Source organism: Perissodus microlepis, chromosome 16 (genome assembly GCF_051167445.1).
Source record: "Perissodus microlepis isolate ML-2025 ecotype Zambia chromosome 16, ASM5116744v1, whole genome shotgun sequence".
Lineage (NCBI taxonomy): Eukaryota > Metazoa > Chordata > Actinopteri > Cichliformes > Cichlidae > Perissodus > Perissodus microlepis.
This window is the reverse complement of record NC_140476.1, coordinates 16,691,787-16,715,725: the sequence shown is the minus strand read 5'-3', so window position 1 is coordinate 16,715,725 and position 23,939 is coordinate 16,691,787. Positions and strand designations below refer to the sequence as shown.

At 38.3% G+C, this 23,939-nt stretch overlaps 1 protein-coding gene across 2 annotated transcripts in view; it reads left to right on the top strand.

Annotated features, from left to right (window-relative positions):
* The window catches only part of prkra (protein kinase, interferon-inducible double stranded RNA dependent activator), a 38,674-nt gene extending 15,691 nt beyond the window's left edge, over positions 1-22,983 (top strand). For both annotated transcript variants that reach the window (XM_084908583.1, XM_084908584.1), the window contains exon 8: positions 22,186-22,983. In XM_084908583.1, the coding sequence (XP_084764709.1) occupies positions 22,186-22,337 (152 nt within the window). In that variant the 3' untranslated portion in view covers positions 22,338-22,983. The remainder of the gene's footprint in view (positions 1-22,185) is intronic.
* The last annotated feature ends 956 nt before the right edge of the window (positions 22,984-23,939 follow it).

Below are 23,939 nucleotides of genomic sequence, written 5' to 3'. Positions count from 1 at the left end.
TATTCATCTAAAGGGTATAACAAGAAGGGTGAGCTTCCTGCTCGAAAAGGAAATGACCAAAATAAATGTATTTCTCTGCAATTACAAACTCTGTGTAAACAGTCTTGGTGTCAAAATGAAGCTAACACTGGTGAGCAATGTTCCCTCTAAGCTGCGCGCGTGCACAATTGCGCACTGCTGGCACGATCTCTGCGCACAAAAAATCTGTGTTGCACACAAAAAAAATCTAACCTGAATTGAAATTAAATACATTAACAATTCTGTTTTGCAGTGTTAGTCAGTAAGTGACTGGCTGCTCCTGTATGGGATCAGAACGATGCCACCTTATTCCATAGTCCAACCAAGAATGCAATTCACATTCGTATATACGCAGCTAATCAACGTTGCTGACAGGCTATGACAGCGTCCTTATGTGCCGACACCGGTGTTTTAGCGAGCAAAGCGGCTGATGTGGAGTGAAGCCACGTTAATGACAACGTGTACAACCATTGGAGATGTGAGCAGGACAGACGGAAGAATTAACGGAAAAAGTGTGGACTTTATACCTGTTTTTAAATTGTGTTGATAGGCCACGTAAAACCAGAGTTATGATAAAAAGAATATATGCAATGTTTGGTTTTTATATTTATTGCGGGAAGAAACTGTAAAAACGTCGTTTTATAAGGAAAACGCTGGAAAGCACTCTCCGCCTGTGAGCAAAAAGAAAACCAAAAACCCCAGCCTTTCCTATTGGTCGAAAAATGTACCATGTCGACCAATCAAAAAATTGATATGGCAACATGGCATTTAGTGGTTTAGGGAGGGGGAAGTTTTAGGAGTGACGGCGGTGTTTTGAGATGTGAGAGATTTGCGACGTTTAGTGCAAATCTTGTGTAGTTAGTGTGTAGTGTAGTCAATAGTTTTGTTGTGTGTGTCAGAACCACGAGGCGACTGCTGAATGTTACAGGTGTTACAGCAGTGATACATCTCCTGTTGTCAGGCCTGCAGATATCAGGCTGTTGTTCTTCTTTATCTCATAGTGGACAGAAATTATTTTTTGGAGTGGCACAAATAATTTGTGTGGCATCAGATTTGATGCAGAACAGCTGATTGTTCTGTAAATAGTTTGAAATGTTTATTTATTTATTTATTTATTTTTAAAAACGCCTTGGCTGCATTTTTAGGTAAACAGCTGCAAAAAACTTTGTTTGCAAAACTCAGTAACTTTTTTGAAGAAGTAACTATATAATTAATTGCCCAGCATTGGTCATTATTTACTGTATTTTGCAGACAGAGAGCTACAGGACTCTCTCCCAGACCACAGACTCATAATACAAGTCAGAGCTTTATAAAAAAAGAAAAAGAAAGAAAGTTGTGTTTTCAAAATTGGAGTTCAAGTTATTTTTACTTCCAATAGTGTTAACATCCTACACAGGTCATGAACAAGATTTTTTTAATTTTCATTGTAAGTGGGCTAAAGCAGTTAATTAAAAGTAGTCTAACATAAATGTAAACGCTGTAATTTGATTATTTTAATAAACCATGTAACTTGGATGGATTTGATGCTGGCGTGACCACAGTGCACACGTCTGCTGTTGCTCACAGTGGTCCCAGTGTCCGCTCAGGGAGTTTGTGTGTTCGCTCAGACACGTGAAAAATTAGAGGGAACATTGCTGGTGAGATGTCATCAGAGCTGTAAATATTACTGCAGATGTTACTGTGTCAAAGTTACTGTGACTCAAACATAGAAAAATAGATTTTTTATTTCCCTCACCTAATTTTTAAAAGTATTTTATAGCATATAACACCTTTGAAAATATGCTTTGGTTCCCATTTAACTCCAGAAAATCATAAATCAAGATATGGATATTACCTGTCCACAGATTCATGGTGACGTAACTGCTCTTTTAACTGTCTGGTGTCTTTGCTTTGTTTGGTGTTTGTAGACTTGGTTTATATGAGTTTTAGCTGAGATTGAGAGGTTTCTGTGGACACTACTCATGTCAGCACTTATATTTCTGACCTCGTGTTATAATCGATTAAACGCGATCTCCTCCCTTTTGCCCCCATTTTTGATGTTGTGGGTACAAATGATCAGGCATGACATTCTCATAATAAATCAGATAAAATACTGCAAATAATTAATCCTGCATTTGTGTGATTGAAATGTGTGTGCAATGACACCGTTTGAAAGATTTGGCCTAAATAATTCTGGAGTGAATGAGCCTAAACATGATGACCGGACTAGTGACACCGTGTCACCTGTGACGCTCACACACGCACGTATGACTTTGCCAGTTTCAGCTGAAACTATTTCAGTGTTTCAAACCATGTTCCAGAGTTTTTAGTTCACCGTTCATGAGGTTTCAAGAAGAAAATGAAAGACGGATCTGAATGTTTGAAAGTGTTTTGGAAAAACTCTGTAAAGATTAGATGAACAATACTCAAAGGATAAATTCAACTGTTTTATTTTGTTAGATAAGTTGAAAAAAAGTTAAACAAGCAAGTAAATAATGAAACAAGGTTAAATGAGTTAAGAACAAAAAGTTAACAAGTAAATAATGAAACAAGGTTAAATGAGTTAAGAACAAAAAGTTAACAAGTAAATAATGAAACAAGGTTAAATGAGTTAAGAACAAAAAGTTAACAAGTAAATAATGAAACAAGGTTAAATGAGTTAAGAACAAAAAGTTAACAAGTAAATAATGAAACAAGGTTAAATGAGTTAAGAACAAAAAGTTAACAAGTAAATAAAGAAACCCCAACAATCCCCTCTGAGCAAGCACTAGGCGACAGTGGGGAGGAAAAACTGCCTTTAAACGGGCAGAAACCTCCGGCAGAACCAGGCTCAGGAGGGGGCAGTCAACTGCCGGGACTGGTTGGGGGGGTGAACAGAGGTGGAGCAAGACGAGGCTACATCAGTTGAAGAAGCAGTATTGTCCCTCTAACGGAAAAGGCTGAAGAATCTTTTCTTCTTTTTCATGGACTTTTCCACGAGCGCCTTTTTGTCCAGGATGAGGGTTCTCAACTGATCGATGTTTTCTATGTTTTGCCTCTCAAGTTTCTTGCATGTTTGTTCCACCTGTTCTAATGTTGCTTGTGTTTCTTCAAGCTTTTCTTTGAGGTCTTTGGATGTTGCCTCCTGTGTCAGCTTTGCCTTCTGCAGGTCTGCATTTCTCACTTGATCGTCATTGTGCATGCCTTCTAGCTGCTCATTTCTTTTCTGGATATTGCGGAGCGTACACTGCAGGTCTTCATGCGTTTTATCTTGCTTTTTCTTTTGGGCCTGCATTTCTGTGTTTTCCCGCTTCAAGTTGTTGAATTCCAACAATATCCCCTTAATGAGCTCTGAGTTGTTTTTTGCAATGTGATCGATCTTTTTCTGCATGTGTGAGCATCGCTGTTCCAGTGTTTCCTTTTCTCCCTCCAGCTCACTTGTTTTGACCTTCAGTTCATTACAGAATTCTTGCAACTTTTGATTTTTACTCTCAAAGTCCTTGATGATGCACTTTTCTTCTGCCAGCCTTTCTTGCTTTTGCTCTTTCTCTTGAAGGAGGTCTTCATTTTGGCGCAGTGTTTGATCCAACCTTACCTTCAGCATTCTGTACTTTTCCTGCATGCCTTGGAGTTCGCGCTGCAGGTCTTTTTGCTTTGTGTCCTGTTGTTCCTTCTGTTGGAGGACTTCTTTATTTTTTTCTTCAGCTTCATCAAGCTTTCTTTGGAGCAGGCGATTGTTTTGGTCCATGTATTGCAGATCCCACTCTATCTTATCAATCGTCGCTTTCCTGCCTTGAAGCTGCTCGGACATGTCTTTAACTTCAGCGCTCTTTTGCTTGTTTTCTTTGATGAGGAATACAATCTGCTCTCTGGCTTGAGCAAACTTGATCCCCCAGCCCTCATTAATAATGTTGATGTCGGGCTGGCGCTGTAGTGTTTCTTCCAGGTGTTTGTTTTGTGCTTCCATTTGTAAGCACTTCTTCTCCAGGTGAAGTTTTTCTTCTTCAATTTGTCGAATTTTGTTCTGGAGATGGCTGTTTTCATTCCTACTCTCCTGTAATGCCTTTTGGGTGGAGAAGAGGCCATTTGGAGAAATTGGCCGGCCACGGCAGGAAGGAGAGGCGGCGAAATCTTTTTGTCTCGGTTGCCGTAATCTTGGATACATGTTGGTGTTTGTATCCGATGACTCTGAGAGGTTTCCAAATTTTTCTGTAGTGAACGTTTGAAGGCTGCTAACACAAAGGCTGCGAAGAAACGAACTAAAAATTGCTGTTTCTCACCCCTACTTAAGGAAAAACTTCAAAGGATCAAAATTCCATATGACATCATCACTCCTAAGCCAATCAGATTGTCACATGACATTTTGGAATGTGGAATGGGGATATATTTTTTTTTAAACAGTTTTCAAATTTAAACAGTTTTCAAATTTAAACAGTTTTCAAATTTAACTTAATATTTAAGTGTTTCTTACTTGACCCGCTTAGTCGATTAAAAAGTTAATTGCCACGAACACCCCTAATGTTATATAACAGACCACAGAAAAAAGACCGTTTTTTTCTACGTGACAGAGCTATAATAAATGTTTTGTTTTTTTTAATTATCCTACTTTTTATAAAAGGGAACATTATTTAAAGAATATGTATTTAATTAAAAACTCTGTATTCATCTAAAGGGTATAACAAGAAGGGTGAGCTTCCTGCTCGAAAAGGAAATGACCAAAATAAATGTATTTCTCTGCAATTACAAACTCTGTGTAAACAGTCTTGGTGTCAAAATGAAGCTAACACTGGTGAGCAATGTTCCCTCTAAGCTGCGCGCGTGCACAATTGCGCACTGCTGGCACGATCTCTGCGCACAAAAAATCTGTGTTGCGCACAAAAAAAATCTAACCTGAATTGAAATTAAATACATTAACAATTCTGTTTTGCAGTGTTAGTCAGTAAGTGACTGGCTGCTCCTGTATGGGATCAGAACGATGCCACCTTATTCCATAGTCCAACCAAGAATGCAATTCACATTCGTATATACGCAGCTAATCAACGTTGCTGACAGGCTATGACAGCGTCCTTATGTGCCGACACCGGTGTTTTAGCGAGCAAAGCGGCTGATGTGGAGTGAAGCCACGTTAATGACAAAGTGTACAACCATTGGAGATGTGAGCAGGACAGACGGAAGAATTAACGGAAAAAGTGTGGACTTTATACCTGTTTTTAAATTGTGTTGATAGGCCACGTAAAACCAGAGTTATGATAAAAAGAATATATGCAATGTTTGGTTTTTATATTTATTGCGGGAAGAAACTGTAAAAATGTCGTTTTATAAGGAAAACGCTGGAAAGCACTCTCCGCCTGTGAGCAAAAAGAAAACCAAAAACCCCAGCCTTTCCTATTGGTCGAAAAATGTACCATGTCGACCAATCAAAAAATGATATGGCAACATGGCATTTAGTGGTTTAGGGAGGGGGAAGTTTTAGGAGTGACGGCGGTGTTTTGAGATGTGAGAGATTTGCGACGTTTAGTGCAAATCTTGTGTAGTTAGTGTGTAGTGTAGTCAATAGTTTTGTTGTGTGTGTCAGAACCACGAGGCGACTGCTGAATGTTACAGGTGTTACAGCAGTGATACATCTCCTGTTGTCAGGCCTGCAGATATCAGGCTGTTGTTCTTCTTTATCTCATAGTGGACAGAAATTATTTTTTGGAGTGGCACAAATAATTTGTGTGGCATCAGATTTGATGCAGAACAGCTGATTGTTCTGTAAATAGTTTGAAATGTTTATTTTTTTTAATTTTTTTTTTTTAAAAAACGCCTTGGCTGCATTTTTAGGTAAACAGCTGCAAAAAACTTTGTTTGCAAAACTCAGTAACTTTTTTGAAGAAGTAACTATATAATTAATTGTCAAAGGAGCTTGCAAAGAAAAGCGTCTGGACTTCTTTAAGTTTACTTGAAGACGTTTCACCTCTCATCTGAGAAGCTTCTTCAGTTCTAAGGTCATTTGACCATTTGACCTTAGAACTGAAGAAGCTTCTCGGATGAGAGGTGAAACGTCTTCAAGTAAACTTAAAGAAGTCCAGACGCTTTTCTTTGCAAGCTCCTTTGACTACGATGACCTGGATGACTGAGAACCTTCACAGACATATATAATTAATTGCCCAGCATTGGTCATTATTTACTGTATTTTGCAGACAGAGAGCTACAGGACTCTCTCCCAGACCACAGACTCATAATACAAGTCAGAGCTTTATAAAAAAAGAAAAAGAAAGAAAGTTGTGTTTTCAAAATTGGAGTTCAAGTTATTTTTACTTCCAATAGTGTTAACATCCTACACAGGTCATGAACAAGATTTTTTTAATTTTCATTGTAAGTGGGCTAAAGCAGTTAATTAAAAGTAGTCTAACATAAATGTAAACGCTGTAATTTGATTATTTTAATAAACCATGTAACTTGGATGGATTTGATGCTGGCGTGACCACAGTGCACACGTCTGCTGTTGCTCACAGTGGTCCCAGTGTCCGCTCAGGGAGTTTGTGTGTTCGCTCAGACACGTGAAAAATTAGAGGGAACATTGCTGGTGAGATGTCATCAGAGCTGTAAATATTACTGCAGATGTTACTGTGTCAAAGTTACTGTGACTCAAACATAGAAAAATAGATTTTTTATTTCCCTCACCTCATTTTTAAAAGTATTTTATAGCATATAACACCTTTGAAAATATGCTTTGGTTCCCATTTAACTCCAGAAAATCATAAATCAAGATATGGATATTACCTGTCCACAGATTCATGGTGACGTAACTGCTCTTTTAACTGTCTGGTGTCTTTGCTTTGTTTGGTGTTTGTAGACTTGGTTTATATGAGTTTTAGCTGAGATTCAGAGGTTTCTGTGGACACTACTCATGTCGGCACTTATATTTCTGACCTCGTGTTATAATCGATTAAACGTGATCTCCTCCCTTTTGCCCCCATTTTTGATGTTGTGGGTGCAAATGATCAGGCATGACATTCTCATAATAAATCAGATAAAATACTGCAAATAATTAATCCTGCATTTGTGTGATTGAAATGTGTGTGCAATGACACCGTTTGAAAGATTTGGCCTAAATAATTCTGGAGTGAATGAGCCTAAACATGATGACCGGACTAGTGACACCGTGTCACCTGTGACGCTCACACACGCACATATGACTTTGCCAGTTTCAGCTGAAACTATTTCAGTGTTTCAAACCATGTTCCAGAGTTTTTAGTTCACCGTTCATGAGGTTTCAAGAAGAAAATGAAAGACGGATCTGAATGTTTGAAAGTGTTTTGGAAAAACTCTGTAAAGATTAGATGAACAATACTCAAAGGATAAATTCAACTGTTTTATTTTGTTAGATAAGTTGAAAAAAAGTTAAACAAGCAAGTAAATAATGAAACAAGGTTAAATGAGTTAAGAACAAAAAGTTAACAAGTAAATAAAGAAACAAGGTTAAATGAGTTAAGAACAAAAAGTTAACAAGTAAATAATGAAACAAGGTTAAATGAGTTAAGAACAAAAAGTTAACAAGTAAATAATGAAACAAAGTTAAATGAGTTAAGAACAAAAAGTTAACAAGTAAATAATGAAACAAGGTTAAATGAGTTAAGAACAAAAAGTTAACAAGTAAATAATGAAACAAGGTTAAATGAGTTAAGAACAAAAAGTTAACAAGTAAATAAAGAAACCCCAACAATCCCCTCTGAGCAAGCACTAGGCGACAGTGGGGAGGAAAAACTGCCTTTAAACGGGCAGAAACCTCCGGCAGAACCAGGCTCAGGAGGGGGCAGTCAACTGCCGGGACTGGTTGGGGGGGTGAACAGAGGTGGAGCAAGACGAGGCTACATCAGTTGAAGAAGCAGTATTGTCCCTCTAACGGAAAAAGAAGAAGAATCTTTTCTTCTTTTTCATGGACTTTTCCACGAGCGCCTTTTTGTCCAGGATGAGGGTTCTCAACTGATCGATGTTTTCTGTGTTTTGCCTCTCAAGTTTCTTGCATGTTTGTTCCACCTGTTCTAATGTTGCTTGTGTTTCTTCAAGCTTTTCTTTGAGGTCTTTGGATGTTGCCTCCTGTGTCAGCTTTGCCTTCTGCAGGTCTGCATTTCTCACTTGATCGTCATTGTGCATGCCTTCTAGCTGCTCATTTCTTTTCTGGATGTCGCGGAGCGTACACTGCAGGTCTTCATGCGTTTTGTCTTGTTTTTTCTTTTGGGCCTGCATTTCTGTGTTTTCCCGCTTCAAGTTGTTGAATTCCAACAATATCCCCTTAATGAGCTCTGAGTTATTTTTTGCCATTTGATCGATCTTTTTCTGCATGTGTGAGCATCGCTGTTCCAGTGTTTCCTTTTCTCCCTCCAGCTCACTTGTTTTGACCTTCAGTTCATTACAGAATTCTTGCAACTTTTGATTTTTACTCTCAAAGTCCTTGATGATGCACTTTTCTTCTGCCAGCCTTTCTTGCTTTTGCTCTTTCTCTTGAAGGAGGTCTTCATTTTGGCGCAGTGTTTGATCCAACCTTACCTTCAGCATTCTGTACTTTTCCTGCATGCCTTGGAGTTCGCGCTGCAGGTCTTTTTGCTTTGTGTCCTGTTGTTCCTTCTGTTGGAGGACTTCTTTATTTTTTTCTTCAGCTTCATCAAGCTTTCTTTGGAGCAGGCGATTGTTTTGGTCCATGTATTGCAGATCCCACTCTATCTTATCAATCGTCGCTTTCCTGCCTTGAAGCTGCTCGGACATGTCTTTAACTTCAGCGCTCTTTTGCTTGTTTTCTTTGATGAGGAATACAATCTGCTCTCTGGCTTGAGCAAACTTGATCCCCCAGCCCTCATTAATAATGTTGATGTCGGGCTGGCGCTGTAGTGTTTCTTCCAGGTGTTTGTTTTGTGCTTCCATTTGTAAGCACTTCTTCTCCAGGTGAAGTTTTTCTTCTTCAATTTGTCGAATTTTGTTCTGGAGATGGCTGTTTTCATTCCTACTCTCCTGTAATGCCTTTTGGGTGGAGAAGAGGCCATTTGGAGAAATTGGCCGGCCACGGCAGGAAGGAGAGGCGGCGAAATCTTTTTGTCTCGGTTGCCGTAATCTTGGATACATGTTGGTGTTTGTATCCGATGACTCTGAGAGGTTTCCAAATTTTTCTGTAGTGAACGTTTGAAGGCTGCTAACACAAAGGCTGCGAAGAAACGAACTGAAAATTGCTGTTTCTCACCCCTACTTAAGGAAAAACTTCAAAGGATCAAAATTCCATATGACATCATCACTCCTAAGCCAATCAGATTGTCACATGACATTTTGGAATGTGGAATGGGGATATATTTTTTTTTAAACAGTTTTCAAATGTAAACAGTTTTCAAATTTAACTTAATATTTAAGTGTTTCTTACTTGACCCGCTTAGTCGATTAAAAAGTTAATTGCCACGAACACCCCTAATGTTATATAACAGACCACAGAAAAAAGACCGTTTTTTTCTACGTGACAGAGCTATAATAAATGTTTTGTTTTTTTTTTTTTAATTATCCTACTTTTTATAAAAGGGAACATTATTTAAAGAATATGTATTTAATTAAAAACTCTGTATTCATCTAAAGGGTATAACAAGAAGGGTGAGCTTCCTGCTCGAAAAGGAAATGACCAAAATAAATGTATTTCTCTGCAATTACAAACTCTGTGTAAACAGTCTTGGTGTCAAAATGAAGCTAACACTGGTGAGCAATGTTCCCTCTAAGCTGCGCGCGTGCACAATTGCGCACTGCTGGCACGATCTCTGCGCACAAAAAATCTGTGTTGCGCACAAAAAAAATCTAACCTGAATTGAAATTAAATACATTAACAATTCTGTTTTGCAGTGTTAGTCAGTAAGTGACTGGCTGCTCCTGTATGGGATCAGAACGATGCCACCTTATTCCATAGTCCAACCAAGAATGCAATTCACATTCGTATATACGCAGCTAATCAACGTTGCTGACAGGCTATGACAGCGTCCTTATGTGCCGACACCGGTGTTTTAGCGAGCAAAGCGGCTGATGTGGAGTGAAGCCACGTTAATGACAACGTGTACAACCATTGGAGATGTGAGCAGGACAGACGGAAGAATTAACGGAAAAAGTGTGGACTTTATACCTGTTTTTAAATTGTGTTGATAGGCCACGTAAAACCAGAGTTATGATAAAAAGAATATATGCAATGTTTGGTTTTTATATTTATTGCGGGAAGAAACTGTAAAAACGTCGTTTTATAAGGAAAACGCTGGAAAGCACTCTCCGCCTGTGAGCAAAAAGAAAACCAAAAACCCCAGCCTTTCCTATTGGTCGAAAAATGTACCATGTCGACCAATCAAAAAATGATATGGCAACATGGCATTTAGTGGTTTAGGGAGGGGGAAGTTTTAGGAGTGACGGCGGTGTTTTGAGATGTGAGAGATTTGCGACGTTTAGTGCAAATCTTGTGTAGTTAGTGTGTAGTGTAGTCAATAGTTTTGTTGTGTGTGTCAGAACCACGAGGCGACTGCTGAATGTTACAGGTGTTACAGCAGTGATACATCTCCTGTTGTCAGGCCTGCAGATATCAGGCTGTTGTTCTTCTTTATCTCATAGTGGACAGAAATTATTTTTTGGAGTGGCACAAATAATTTGTGTGGCATCAGATTTGATGCAGAACAGCTGATTGTTCTGTAAATAGTTTGAAATGTTTATTTTTTTTAATTTTTTTTTTTTAAAAAACGCCTTGGCTGCATTTTTAGGTAAACAGCTGCAAAAAACTTTGTTTGCAAAACTCAGTAACTTTTTTGAAGAAGTAACTATATAATTAATTGTCAAAGGAGCTTGCAAAGAAAAGCGTCTGGACTTCTTTAAGTTTACTTGAAGACGTTTCACCTCTCATCTGAGAAGCTTCTTCAGTTCTAAGGTCATTTGACCATTTGACCTTAGAACTGAAGAAGCTTCTCGGATGAGAGGTGAAACGTCTTCAAGTAAACTTAAAGAAGTCCAGACGCTTTTCTTTGCAAGCTCCTTTGACTACGATGACCTGGATGACTGAGAACCTTCACAGACATATATAATTAATTGCCCAGCATTGGTCATTATTTACTGTATTTTGCAGACAGAGAGCTACAGGACTCTCTCCCAGACCACAGACTCATAATACAAGTCAGAGCTTTATAAAAAAAGAAAAAGAAAGAAAGTTGTGTTTTCAAAATTGGAGTTCAAGTTATTTTTACTTCCAATAGTGTTAACATCCTACACAGGTCATGAACAAGATTTTTTTAATTTTCATTGTAAGTGGGCTAAAGCAGTTAATTAAAAGTAGTCTAACATAAATGTAAACGCTGTAATTTGATTATTTTAATAAACCATGTAACTTGGATGGATTTGATGCTGGCGTGACCACAGTGCACACGTCTGCTGTTGCTCACAGTGGTCCCAGTGTCCGCTCAGGGAGTTTGTGTGTTCGCTCAGACACGTGAAAAATTAGAGGGAACATTGCTGGTGAGATGTCATCAGAGCTGTAAATATTACTGCAGATGTTACTGTGTCAAAGTTACTGTGACTCAAACATAGAAAAATAGATTTTTTATTTCCCTCACCTCATTTTTAAAAGTATTTTATAGCATATAACACCTTTGAAAATATGCTTTGGTTCCCATTTAACTCCAGAAAATCATAAATCAAGATATGGATATTACCTGTCCACAGATTCATGGTGACGTAACTGCTCTTTTAACTGTCTGGTGTCTTTGCTTTGTTTGGTGTTTGTAGACTTGGTTTATATGAGTTTTAGCTGAGATTCAGAGGTTTCTGTGGACACTACTCATGTCGGCACTTATATTTCTGACCTCGTGTTATAATCGATTAAACGCGATCTCCTCCCTTTTGCCCCCATTTTTGATGTTGTGGGTGCAAATGATCAGGCGTGACATTCTCATAATAAATCAGATAAAATACTGCAAATAATTAATCCTGCATTTGTGTGATTGAAATGTGTGTGCAATGACACCGTTTGAAAGATTTGGCCTAAATAATTCTGGAGTGAATGAGCCTAAACATGATGACCGGACTAGTGACACCGTGTCACCTGTGACGCTCACACACGCACATATGACTTTGCCAGTTTCAGCTGAAACTATTTCAGTGTTTCAAACCATGTTCCAGAGTTTTTAGTTCACCGTTCATGAGGTTTCAAGAAGAAAATGAAAGACGGATCTGAATGTTTGAAAGTGTTTTGGAAAAACTCTGTAAAGATTAGATGAACAATACTCAAAGGATAAATTCAACTGTTTTATTTTGTTAGATAAGTTGAAAAAAAGTTAAACAAGCAAGTAAATAATGAAACAAGGTTAAATGAGTTAAGAACAAAAAGTTAACAAGTAAATAAAGAAACAAGGTTAAATGAGTTAAGAACAAAAAGTTAACAAGTAAATAATGAAACAAGGTTAAATGAGTTAAGAACAAAAAGTTAACAAGTAAATAATGAAACAAAGTTAAATGAGTTAAGAACAAAAAGTTAACAAGTAAATAATGAAACAAGGTTAAATGAGTTAAGAACAAAAAGTTAACAAGTAAATAATGAAACAAGGTTAAATGAGTTAAGAACAAAAAGTTAACAAGTAAATAAAGAAACCCCAACAATCCCCTCTGAGCAAGCACTAGGCGACAGTGGGGAGGAAAAACTGCCTTTAAACGGGCAGAAACCTCCGGCAGAACCAGGCTCAGGAGGGGGCAGTCAACTGCCGGGACTGGTTGGGGGGGTGAACAGAGGTGGAGCAAGACGAGGCTACATCAGTTGAAGAAGCAGTATTGTCCCTCTAACGGAAAAAGAAGAAGAATCTTTTCTTCTTTTTCATGGACTTTTCCACGAGCGCCTTTTTGTCCAGGATGAGGGTTCTCAACTGATCGATGTTTTCTGTGTTTTGCCTCTCAAGTTTCTTGCATGTTTGTTCCACCTGTTCTAATGTTGCTTGTGTTTCTTCAAGCTTTTCTTTGAGGTCTTTGGATGTTGCCTCCTGTGTCAGCTTTGCCTTCTGCAGGTCTGCATTTCTCACTTGATCGTCATTGTGCATGCCTTCTAGCTGCTCATTTCTTTTCTGGATGTCGCGGAGCGTACACTGCAGGTCTTCATGCGTTTTGTCTTGTTTTTTCTTTTGGGCCTGCATTTCTGTGTTTTCCCGCTTCAAGTTGTTGAATTCCAACAATATCCCCTTAATGAGCTCTGAGTTATTTTTTGCCATTTGATCGATCTTTTTCTGCATGTGTGAGCATCGCTGTTCCAGTGTTTCCTTTTCTCCCTCCAGCTCACTTGTTTTGACCTTCAGTTCATTACAGAATTCTTGCAACTTTTGATTTTTACTCTCAAAGTCCTTGATGATGCACTTTTCTTCTGCCAGCCTTTCTTGCTTTTGCTCTTTCTCTTGAAGGAGGTCTTCATTTTGGCGCAGTGTTTGATCCAACCTTACCTTCAGCATTCTGTACTTTTCCTGCATGCCTTGGAGTTCGCGCTGCAGGTCTTTTTGCTTTGTGTCCTGTTGTTCCTTCTGTTGGAGGACTTCTTTATTTTTTTCTTCAGCTTCATCAAGCTTTCTTTGGAGCAGGCGATTGTTTTGGTCCATGTATTGCAGATCCCACTCTATCTTATCAATCGTCGCTTTCCTGCCTTGAAGCTGCTCGGACATGTCTTTAACTTCAGCGCTCTTTTGCTTGTTTTCTTTGATGAGGAATACAATCTGCTCTCTGGCTTGAGCAAACTTGATCCCCCAGCCCTCATTAATAATGTTGATGTCGGGCTGGCGCTGTAGTGTTTCTTCCAGGTGTTTGTTTTGTGCTTCCATTTGTAAGCACTTCTTCTCCAGGTGAAGTTTTTCTTCTTCAATTTGTCGAATTTTGTTCTGGAGATGGCTGTTTTCATTCCTACTCTCCTGTAATGCCTTTTGGGTGGAGAAGAGGCCATTTGGAGAAATTGGCCGGCCACGGCAGGAAGGAGAGGCGGCGAAATCTTTTTGTCTCGGTTGCCGTAATCTTGGATACATGTTGGTGTTTGTATCCGATGACTCTGAGAGGTTTCCAAATTTTTCTGTAGTGAACGTTTGAAGGCTGCTAACACAAAGGCTGCGAAGAAACGAACTGAAAATTGCTGTTTCTCACCCCTACTTAAGGAAAAACTTCAAAGGATCAAAATTCCATATGACATCATCACTCCTAAGCCAATCAGATTGTCACATGACATTTTGGAATGTGGAATGGGGATATATTTTTTTTTAAACAGTTTTCAAATGTAAACAGTTTTCAAATTTAACTTAATATTTAAGTGTTTCTTACTTGACCCGCTTAGTCGATTAAAAAGTTAATTGCCACGAACACCCCTAATGTTATATAACAGACCACAGAAAAAAGACCGTTTTTTTCTACGTGACAGAGCTATAATAAATGTTTTGTTTTTTTTTTTTTAATTATCCTACTTTTTATAAAAGGGAACATTATTTAAAGAATATGTATTTAATTAAAAACTCTGTATTCATCTAAAGGGTATAACAAGAAGGGTGAGCTTCCTGCTCGAAAAGGAAATGACCAAAATAAATGTATTTCTCTGCAATTACAAACTCTGTGTAAACAGTCTTGGTGTCAAAATGAAGCTAACACTGGTGAGCAATGTTCCCTCTAAGCTGCGCGCGTGCACAATTGCGCACTGCTGGCACGATCTCTGCGCACAAAAAATCTGTGTTGCGCACAAAAAAAATCTAACCTGAATTGAAATTAAATACATTAACAATTCTGTTTTGCAGTGTTAGTCAGTAAGTGACTGGCTGCTCCTGTATGGGATCAGAACGATGCCACCTTATTCCATAGTCCAACCAAGAATGCAATTCACATTCGTATATACGCAGCTAATCAACGTTGCTGACAGGCTATGACAGCGTCCTTATGTGCCGACACCGGTGTTTTAGCGAGCAAAGCGGCTGATGTGGAGTGAAGCCACGTTAATGACAACGTGTACAACCATTGGAGATGTGAGCAGGACAGACGGAAGAATTAACGGAAAAAGTGTGGACTTTATACCTGTTTTTAAATTGTGTTGATAGGCCACGTAAAACCAGAGTTATGATAAAAAGAATATATGCAATGTTTGGTTTTTATATTTATTGCGGGAAGAAACTGTAAAAACGTCGTTTTATAAGGAAAACGCTGGAAAGCACTCTCCGCCTGTGAGCAAAAAGAAAACCAAAAACCCCAGCCTTTCCTATTGGTCGAAAAATGTACCATGTCGACCAATCAAAAAATGATATGGCAACATGGCATTTAGTGGTTTAGGGAGGGGGAAGTTTTAGGAGTGACGGCGGTGTTTTGAGATGTGAGAGATTTGCGACGTTTAGTGCAAATCTTGTGTAGTTAGTGTGTAGTGTAGTCAATAGTTTTGTTGTGTGTGTCAGAACCACGAGGCGACTGCTGAATGTTACAGGTGTTACAGCAGTGATACATCTCCTGTTGTCAGGCCTGCAGATATCAGGCTGTTGTTCTTCTTTATCTCATAGTGGACAGAAATTATTTTTTGGAGTGGCACAAATAATTTGTGTGGCATCAGATTTGATGCAGAACAGCTGATTGTTCTGTAAATAGTTTGAAATGTTTATTTATTTTTTTTTTTTTTAAAAAAACACCTTGGCTGCATTTTTAGGTAAACAGCTGCAAAAAACTTTGTTTGCAAAACTCAGTAACTTTTTTGAAGAAGTAACTATATAATTAATTGCCCGGCATTGGTCATTATTTACTGTATTTTGCAGACAGAGAGCTACAGGACTCTCTCCCAGACCACAGACTCATAATACAAGTCAGAGCTTTATAAAAAAAGAAAAAAGAAAGAAAGTTGTGTTTTCAAAATTGGAGTTGAAGTTATTTTTACTTCCAATAGTGTTAACATCCTACACAGGTCATGAACAAGATTTTTTTTAATTTTCATTGTAAGTGGGCTAAAGCAGTTAATTAAAAGTAGTCTAACATAAATGTAAACGCTGTAATTTGATTATTTTAATAAACCATGTAACTTGGATGGATTTGATGCTGGCGTGACCACAGTGCACACGTCTGCTGTTGCTCACAGTGGTCCCAGTGTCCGCTCAGGGAGTTTGTGTGTTCGCTCAGACACGTGAAAAATTAGAGGGAACATTGCTGGTGAGATGTCATCAGAGCTGTAAATATTACTGCAGATGTTACTGTGTCAAAGTTACTGTGACTCAAACATAGAAAAATAGATTTTTTATTTCCCTCACCTCATTTTTAAAAGTATTTTATAGCATATAACACCTTTGAAAATATGCTTTGGTTCCCATTTAACTCCAGAAAATCATAAATCAAGATATGGATATTACCTGTCCACAGATTCATGGTGACGTAACTGCTCTTTTAACTGTCTGGTGTCTTTGCTTTGTTTGGTGTTTGTAGACTTGGTTTATATGAGTTTTAGCTGAGATTCAGAGGTTTCTGTGGACACTACTCATGTCGGCACTTATATTTCTGACCTCGTGTTATAATCGATTAAACATGATCTCCTCCCTTTTGCCCCCATTTTTGATGTTGTGGGTGTAAATGATCAGGCATGACATTCTCATAATAAATCAGATAAAATACTGCAAATAATTAATCCTGCATTTGTGTGATTGAAATGTGTGTGCAATGACACCGTTTGAAAGATTTGGCCTAAATAATTCTGGAGTGAATGAGCCTAAACATGATGACCGGACTAGTGACACCGTGTCACCTGTGACGCTCACACACGCACGTATGACTTTGCCAGTTTCAGCTGAAACTATTTCAGTGTTTCAAACCATGTTCCAGAGTTTTTAGTTCACCGTTCATGAGGTTTCAAGAAGAAAATGAAAGACAGATCTGAATGTTTGAAAGTGTTTTGGAAAAACTCTGTAAAGATTAGATGAACAATACTCAAAGGATAAATTCAACTGTTTTATTTTGTTAGATAAGTTGAAAAAAAGTTAAACAAGCAAGTAAATAATGAAACAAGGTTAAATGAGTTAAGAACAAAAAGTTAACAAGTAAATAACGAAACAAGGTTAAATGAGTTAAGAACAAAAAGTTAACAAGTAAATAATGAAACGAGGTTAAATGAGTTAAGAACAAAAAGTTAACAAGTAAATAATGAAACGAGGTTAAATGAGTTAAGAACAAAAAGTTAACAAGTAAATAATGAAACGAGGTTAAATGAGTTAAGAACAAAAAGTTAACAAGTAAATAATGAAACGAGGTTAAATGAGTTAAGAACAAAAAGTTAACAAGTAAATAATGAAACGAGGTTAAATGAGTTAAGAACAAAAAGTTAATAAGTAAATAATGAAACGAGGTTAAATGAGTTAAGAACAAAAAGTTAACAAGTAAATAAAGAAACCCCAACAATCCCCTCTGAGCAAGCACTAGGCGACAGTGGGGAGGAAAAACTGCCTTTAAACGGGCAGAAACCTCCGGCAGAACCAGGCTCAGGAGGGGGCAGTCAACTGCCGGGACTGGTTGGGGGGGTGAACAGAGGTGGAGCAAGACGAGGCTACATCAGTTGAAGAAGCAGTATTGTCCCTCTAACGGAAAAAGCAGAAGAATCTTTTCTTCTTTTTCATGGACTTCTCCACGAGCGCCTTTTTGTCCAGGATGAGGGTTCTCAACTGATCGATGTTTTCTGTGTTTTGCCTCTCAAGTTTCTTGCATGTTTGTTCCACCTGTTCTAATGTTGCTTGTGTTTCTTCAAGCTTTTCTTTGAGGTCTTTGGATGTTGCCTCCTGTGTCAGCTTTGCCTTCTGCAGGTCTGCATTTCTCACTTGATCGTCATTGTGCATGCCTTCTAGCTGCTCATTTCTTTTCTGGATATTGCGGAGCGTACACTGCAGGTCTTCATGCGTTTTGTCTTGTTTTTTCTTTTGGGCCTGCATTTCTGTGTTTTCCCGCTTCAAGTTGTTGAATTCCAACAATATCCCCTTAATGAGCTCTGAGTTATTTTTTGCCATTTGATCGATCTTTTTCTGCATGTGTGAGCATCGCTGTTCCAGTGTTTCCTTTTCTCCCTCCAGCTCACTTGTTTTGACCTTCAGTTCATTACAGAATTCTTGCAACTTTTGATTTTTACTCTCAAAGTCCTTGATGATGCACTTTTCTTCTGCCAGCCTTTCTTGCTTTTGCTCTTTCTCTTGAAGGAGGTCTTCATTGTGGCGCAGTGTTTGATCCAACCTTACCTTCAGCATTCTGTACTTTTCCTGCATGCCTTGGAGTTCGCGCTGCAGGTCTTTTTGCTTTGTGTCCTGTTGTTCCTTCTGTTGGAGGACTTCTTTATTTTTTTCTTCAGCTTCATCAAGCTTTCTTTGGAGCAGGCGATTGTTTTGGTCCATGTATTGCAGATCCCACTCTATCTTATCAATCGTCGCTTTCCTGTCTTGAAGCTGCTCGGACATGTCTTTAACTTCAGCGCTCTTTTTCTTGTTTTCTTTGATGAGGAATACAATCTGCTCTCTGGCTTGAGCAAACTTGATCCCCCAGCCCTCATTAATAATGTTGATGTCGGGCTGGCGCTGTAGTGTTTCTTCCAGGTGTTTGTTTTGTGCTTCCATTTGTAAGCACTTCTTCTCCAGGTGAAGTTTTTCTTCTTCAATTTGTCGAATTTTGTTCTGGAGATGGCTGTTTTCATTCCTACTCTCCTGTAATGCCTTTTGGGTGGAGAAGAGGCCATTTGGAGAAATTGGCCGGCCACGGCAGGAAGGAGAGGCGGCGAAATCTTTTTGTCTCGGTTGCCGTAATCTTGGATACATGTTGGTGTTTGTATCCGATGACTCTGAGAGGTTTCCAAATTTTTCTGTAGTGAACGTTTGAAGGCTGCTAACACAAAGGCTGCGAAGAAACGAACTGAAAATTGCTGTTTCTCACCCCTACTTAAGGAAAAACTTCAAAGGATCAAAATTCCATATGACATCATCACTCCTAAGCCAATCAGATTGTCACATGACATTTTGGAATGTGGAATGGGGATATATTTTTTTTTAAACAGTTTTCAAATTTAAACAGTTTTCAAATTTAACTTAATATTTAAGTGTTTCTTACTTGACCCGCTTAGTCGATTAAAAAGTTAATTGCCACGAACACCCCTAATGTTATATAACAGACCACAGAAAAAAGACTGTTTTTTTCTACGTGACAGAGCTATAATAAATGTTTTGTTTTTTTTAAATTATCCTACTTTTTATAAAAGGGGACATTATTTAAAGAATATGTATTTAATTAAAAACTCTGTATTCATCTAAAGGGTATAACAAGAAGGGTGAGCTTCCTGCTCGAAAAGGAAATGACCAAAATAAATGTATTTCTCTGCAATTACAAACTCTGTGTAAACAGTCTTGGTGTCAAAATGAAGCTAACACTGGTGAGCAATGTTCCCTCTAAGCTGCGCGCGTGCACAATTGCGCACTGCTGGCACGATCTCTGCGCACAAAAAATCTGTGTTGCACACAAAAAAAATCTAACCTGAATTGAAATTAAATACATTAACAATTCTGTTTTGCAGTGTTAGTCAGTAAGTGACTGGCTGCTCCTGTATGGGATCAGAACGATGCCACCTTATTCCATAGTCCAACCAAGAATGCAATTCACATTCGTATATACGCAGCTAATCAACGTTGCTGACAGGCTATGACAGCGTCCTTATGTGCCGACACCGGTGTTTTAGCGAGCAAAGCGGCTGATGTGGAGTGAAGCCACGTTAATGACAACGTGTACAACCATTGGAGATGTGAGCAGGACAGACGGAAGAATTAACGGAAAAAGTGTGGACTTTATACCTGTTTTTAAATTGTGTTGATAGGCCACGTAAAACCAGAGTTATGATAAAAAGAATATATGCAATGTTTGGTTTTTATATTTATTGCGGGAAGAAACTGTAAAAACGTTGTTTTATAAGGAAAACGCTGGAAAGCACTCTCCGCCTGTGAGCAAAAAGAAAACCAAAAACCCCAGCCTTTCCTATTGGTCGTGATACATCTCCTGTTGTCAGGCCTGCAGATATCAGGCTGTTTTTCTTCTTTATCTCATAGTGGACAGAAATTATTTTTTGGAGTGGCACAAATAATTTGTGTGGCATCAGATTTGATGCAGAACAGCTGATTGTTCTGTAAATAGTTTGAAATGTTTATTTTATTTTATTTTATTTTTTTAAAAACGCCTTGGCTGCATTTTTCGGTAAACAGCTGCAAAAAACTTTGTTTGCAAAACTCAGTAACTTTTTTGAAGAAGTAACTATATAATTAATTGCCCAGCATTGGTCATTATTTACTGTATTTTGCAGACAGAGAGCTACAGGACTCTCTCCCAGACCACAGACTCATAATACAAGTCAGAGCTTTATAAAAAAAGAAAAAGAAAGAAAGTTGTGTTTTCAAAATTGGAGTTCAAGTTATTTTTACTTCCAATAGTGTTAACATCCTACACAGGTCATGAACAAGATTTTTTTAATTTTCATTGTAAGTGGGCTAAAGCAGTTAATTAAAAGTAGTCTAACATAAATGTAAACGCTGTAATTTGATTATTTTAATAAACCATGTAACTTGGATGGATTTGATGCTGGCGTGACCACAGTGCACACGTCTGCTGTTGCTCACAGTGGTCTAAGTGTCCGCTCAGGGAGTTTGTGTGTTCGCTCAGACACGTGAAAAATTAGAGGGAACATTGCTGGTGAGATGTCATCAGAGCTGTAAATATTACTGCATGTTACTGTATTCATCTAAAGGGTATAACAAAAAGGGTGAGCTTCCTGCTCGAAAAGGAAATGACCAAAATAAATGTATTTCTCTGCAATTACAAACTCTGTGTAAACAGTCTTTATATCAAAAAGCGAACGCTTGTGAGATGTCATTAGAGACGTGAATATTACTGCAGATGTTACTGTCAAAGTTACTGTGACTCAAACATAGAAACATTTGATTTTTTTATTTGGGTGCTTAACTAGTTAAAAAAAAGCATCTGTCTCCTATTTTTGCGTCACATAGGAAAGAAGCATCAATATCTGATTAGAAGACTTATTAATTTGGACATGCTGTTTATTATTGTGGTGTTTGGTGCAGTTTTCTTGTTTTGTGGGGTTGTTTTCTTCAAGTGGAGATGAATATCTCTAACAAGTTGATTTGTTCACATTTGCAAATCTAAATTTTTAAGAGAAATTTGGTTTTTGAGTTTGTAGACAATGTAAATATAAGGCAACCATTTCCTTCTGCAGTATTTGTCTGTGGTGCATTTTTCTCTGTTTTAACAAAAGGGGAACAAAGGACATTTAAGTCGACGTAAAATGATTTGTTTTAATTTTTGATTTTTGCTAAAACACATTTGCCTGTTCACAATTGCGATTAAATAATTGTAATTTGGCATCTTATTTTTTTTTAAGTGCTTTACTATGTTTTTTGGGTTTTTTTAGTAAAACAATGAATTTTAAAATAATAACAACAATAATCATGATGAATATTATCATTAATTATTATTATCATCATATAATTTAATACATGAACCTTACACTGGGTTGTATTTTCAAACAGTAATGAATGAATTATCAGTCTCCTGTGAGCAAACATTTGGCGACAGTGCTGAGGAAGAACTCCCTATTAACAGGAAGAGACGTCCTGCAGAAGCATGCTCAGGGAGTGGCTGCTATCTGTCATGGCAGGGTGGGGGGTGAGGGGGAAAGAGAAGAGGAAATAGGAGCATAGAGAACAAGAACGTAAACAAAAGGCCAAAAATAGTGCACACATCCTCTGTGTCTACCAAGATTGCTAATTGTGACGGAACCTACCTGGTAAAATGCCTGTAGAGTCCTAAAACAGGTCATCTACTAATCTGAAGGTTGGTAGTTCGATCCAGCCGCAATGCCAAGTAGGCTTTAGCAAGGTACTGAAGCCCAGGTTGCTCTCCAATGCATTTGTTGGCATGTATATGTTAGAAAGCACTAAGACGTGGAAAAAGTGCTTGTATAAATGTGTGTGAATGGGTGAACCAGGCCTGTTGTAGTGCTTTTAGTGCTCAAGTAGAGTTTCTATGTTCAGAAAAAGAGAAACAAGGGTTACTCCCAGTAGGAGTCCAAAGGGGGAAGAGTTAAATTCAATTCTGTAGCATAATGGAAACCATTATCCACAGCTTGTGGCTGTAAAATATGTGTTGCAAGATGTTAACTATTCAACTGTTTTGCAGATGAGCTCACAGTGAACGGGCAGTATCAGTGCCTGGCAGAGCTGTCCACCACCCCTGTCACCGTGTGCCACGGCACAGGCATTTCCTGTAGCAACGCCCACAACGACGCGGCCCACAGCGCACTACAGTACATCAAGGCCTCCATCAAATAAACAACGGCGCCGCCAGCAGTCGCTGCACCCACAGTGTCACATACATCAGCTGATGCCCAGTCTGCGATTGCCCGGGTATATTTTTGTAATCATGCACATGGCAAAGTAGACTCAACTGCGCAGTAACCCGAAAAAGCATCAGCTTTATTTTTCACCTCTATTTATACTCGCAAGCAAACTGTAAAAGAATCGAGCGGAAGTGTGGTTGTTTTTTTTTTTTTTTTTTAAATGTCCCAAAGTATGTGATGAAAAGTGGAAGAATATTACAAACTATTTTCTTTGTATCTTTTTACACACAGTGTGAGTGCAGTCAGTAGTTTGAATGTCTAGTTTTTCCATACATTTTGTCTAGTGTGACATATGGACAGAAAGACAGGCCATGTTTTTATTTCTTATTAGTATTTATTTTGTCCTACTTCCACTCATCCATCGCTCCTTATCAGTTTGACTCAGAATAGAAAAGATGATTGCTGGTCTGTTGCAGTGTGCCTCTGTATAGCTATAGAAGTAAAACCTGCTCTATATTTAATAGATTTACTGACTGGTGTTCTCTGCTGTATGAACTTACTGTTGGTAGAGAAAAATGGCAGCAACAACAAGTGTTCAAATCCAGTAAATAAATGAAATAACATTAAATAAATGTTAATGAGTGTTGGTGTGTGTTAATGGCCGTGCAATAGAGCCTACTGAGAGAATAAATTGCTGTGGCGCCTTCAGGAGCCGGCTGCTGTGTTATTGATTGAAATGCGTCCCGTGGGAGATGACCGCTGGACAGCCATTTATTCATCAGCCAGCCCGTTGTTAAGTATTGGTACAAAGCTAATTACATCAGAGTGAATTCATGGGTGCTTTCTACTTAATTTGTGTTGTTTTATAACAAAAAAGTGGCCCAAAGAAAAGTCAAATACAGTAATTTATTTATTTGAATTTGGTTTTTTTTACTCTAAAGAGTGATATTTGCACTCACTGGCCACTCTATTAGGTACAGAGACCCATCTCTCCCTGTGACTGGCATCAGGTGCTTTCATAGAAGAAAAATGACAACAGTGAAAGTTAAACCTGAAAGCAATGAGTAAAACGACACTATTCTCCATATGCATTCAACAGACACTTTATTAGGTACACCTTCCTGGTACTGGGTTGGAGCATCCTAATTTTTCATTTCACAGATTCAACAAGGTGCCTCACAGATTTTGTTTTATAGTTACATGACAGCATCTCACAGGCCCTGCAGATTTGTTGGACACACATCCAGGATGTGAATCTTCTGTTGGACCACATCCCAAAGATGCTCTATTAGATTGTCGTCTACTGTAAATACAGTAAAATAATTGTCATGACACATCCTGCTGGAAGCAACCATCAGAAGATGGTTGCATTATGGGTCATACAGGGATGCACGTGGTTGGCAAAAATACTCAGGCAGGCTGTGGCATTTTAAAAATGCTCAGCTGATACTAAGGCGTCCAAAGTGTGCCAAGAAAGTATCTCACACATCATTACACCACCACTACCCTGAACCTGTGATACAAGATAAAATAAAGCCATGTATCTGTTATTTATGTGAAATTCTGACCCTACTATCTGAATGTTGCACCAGAA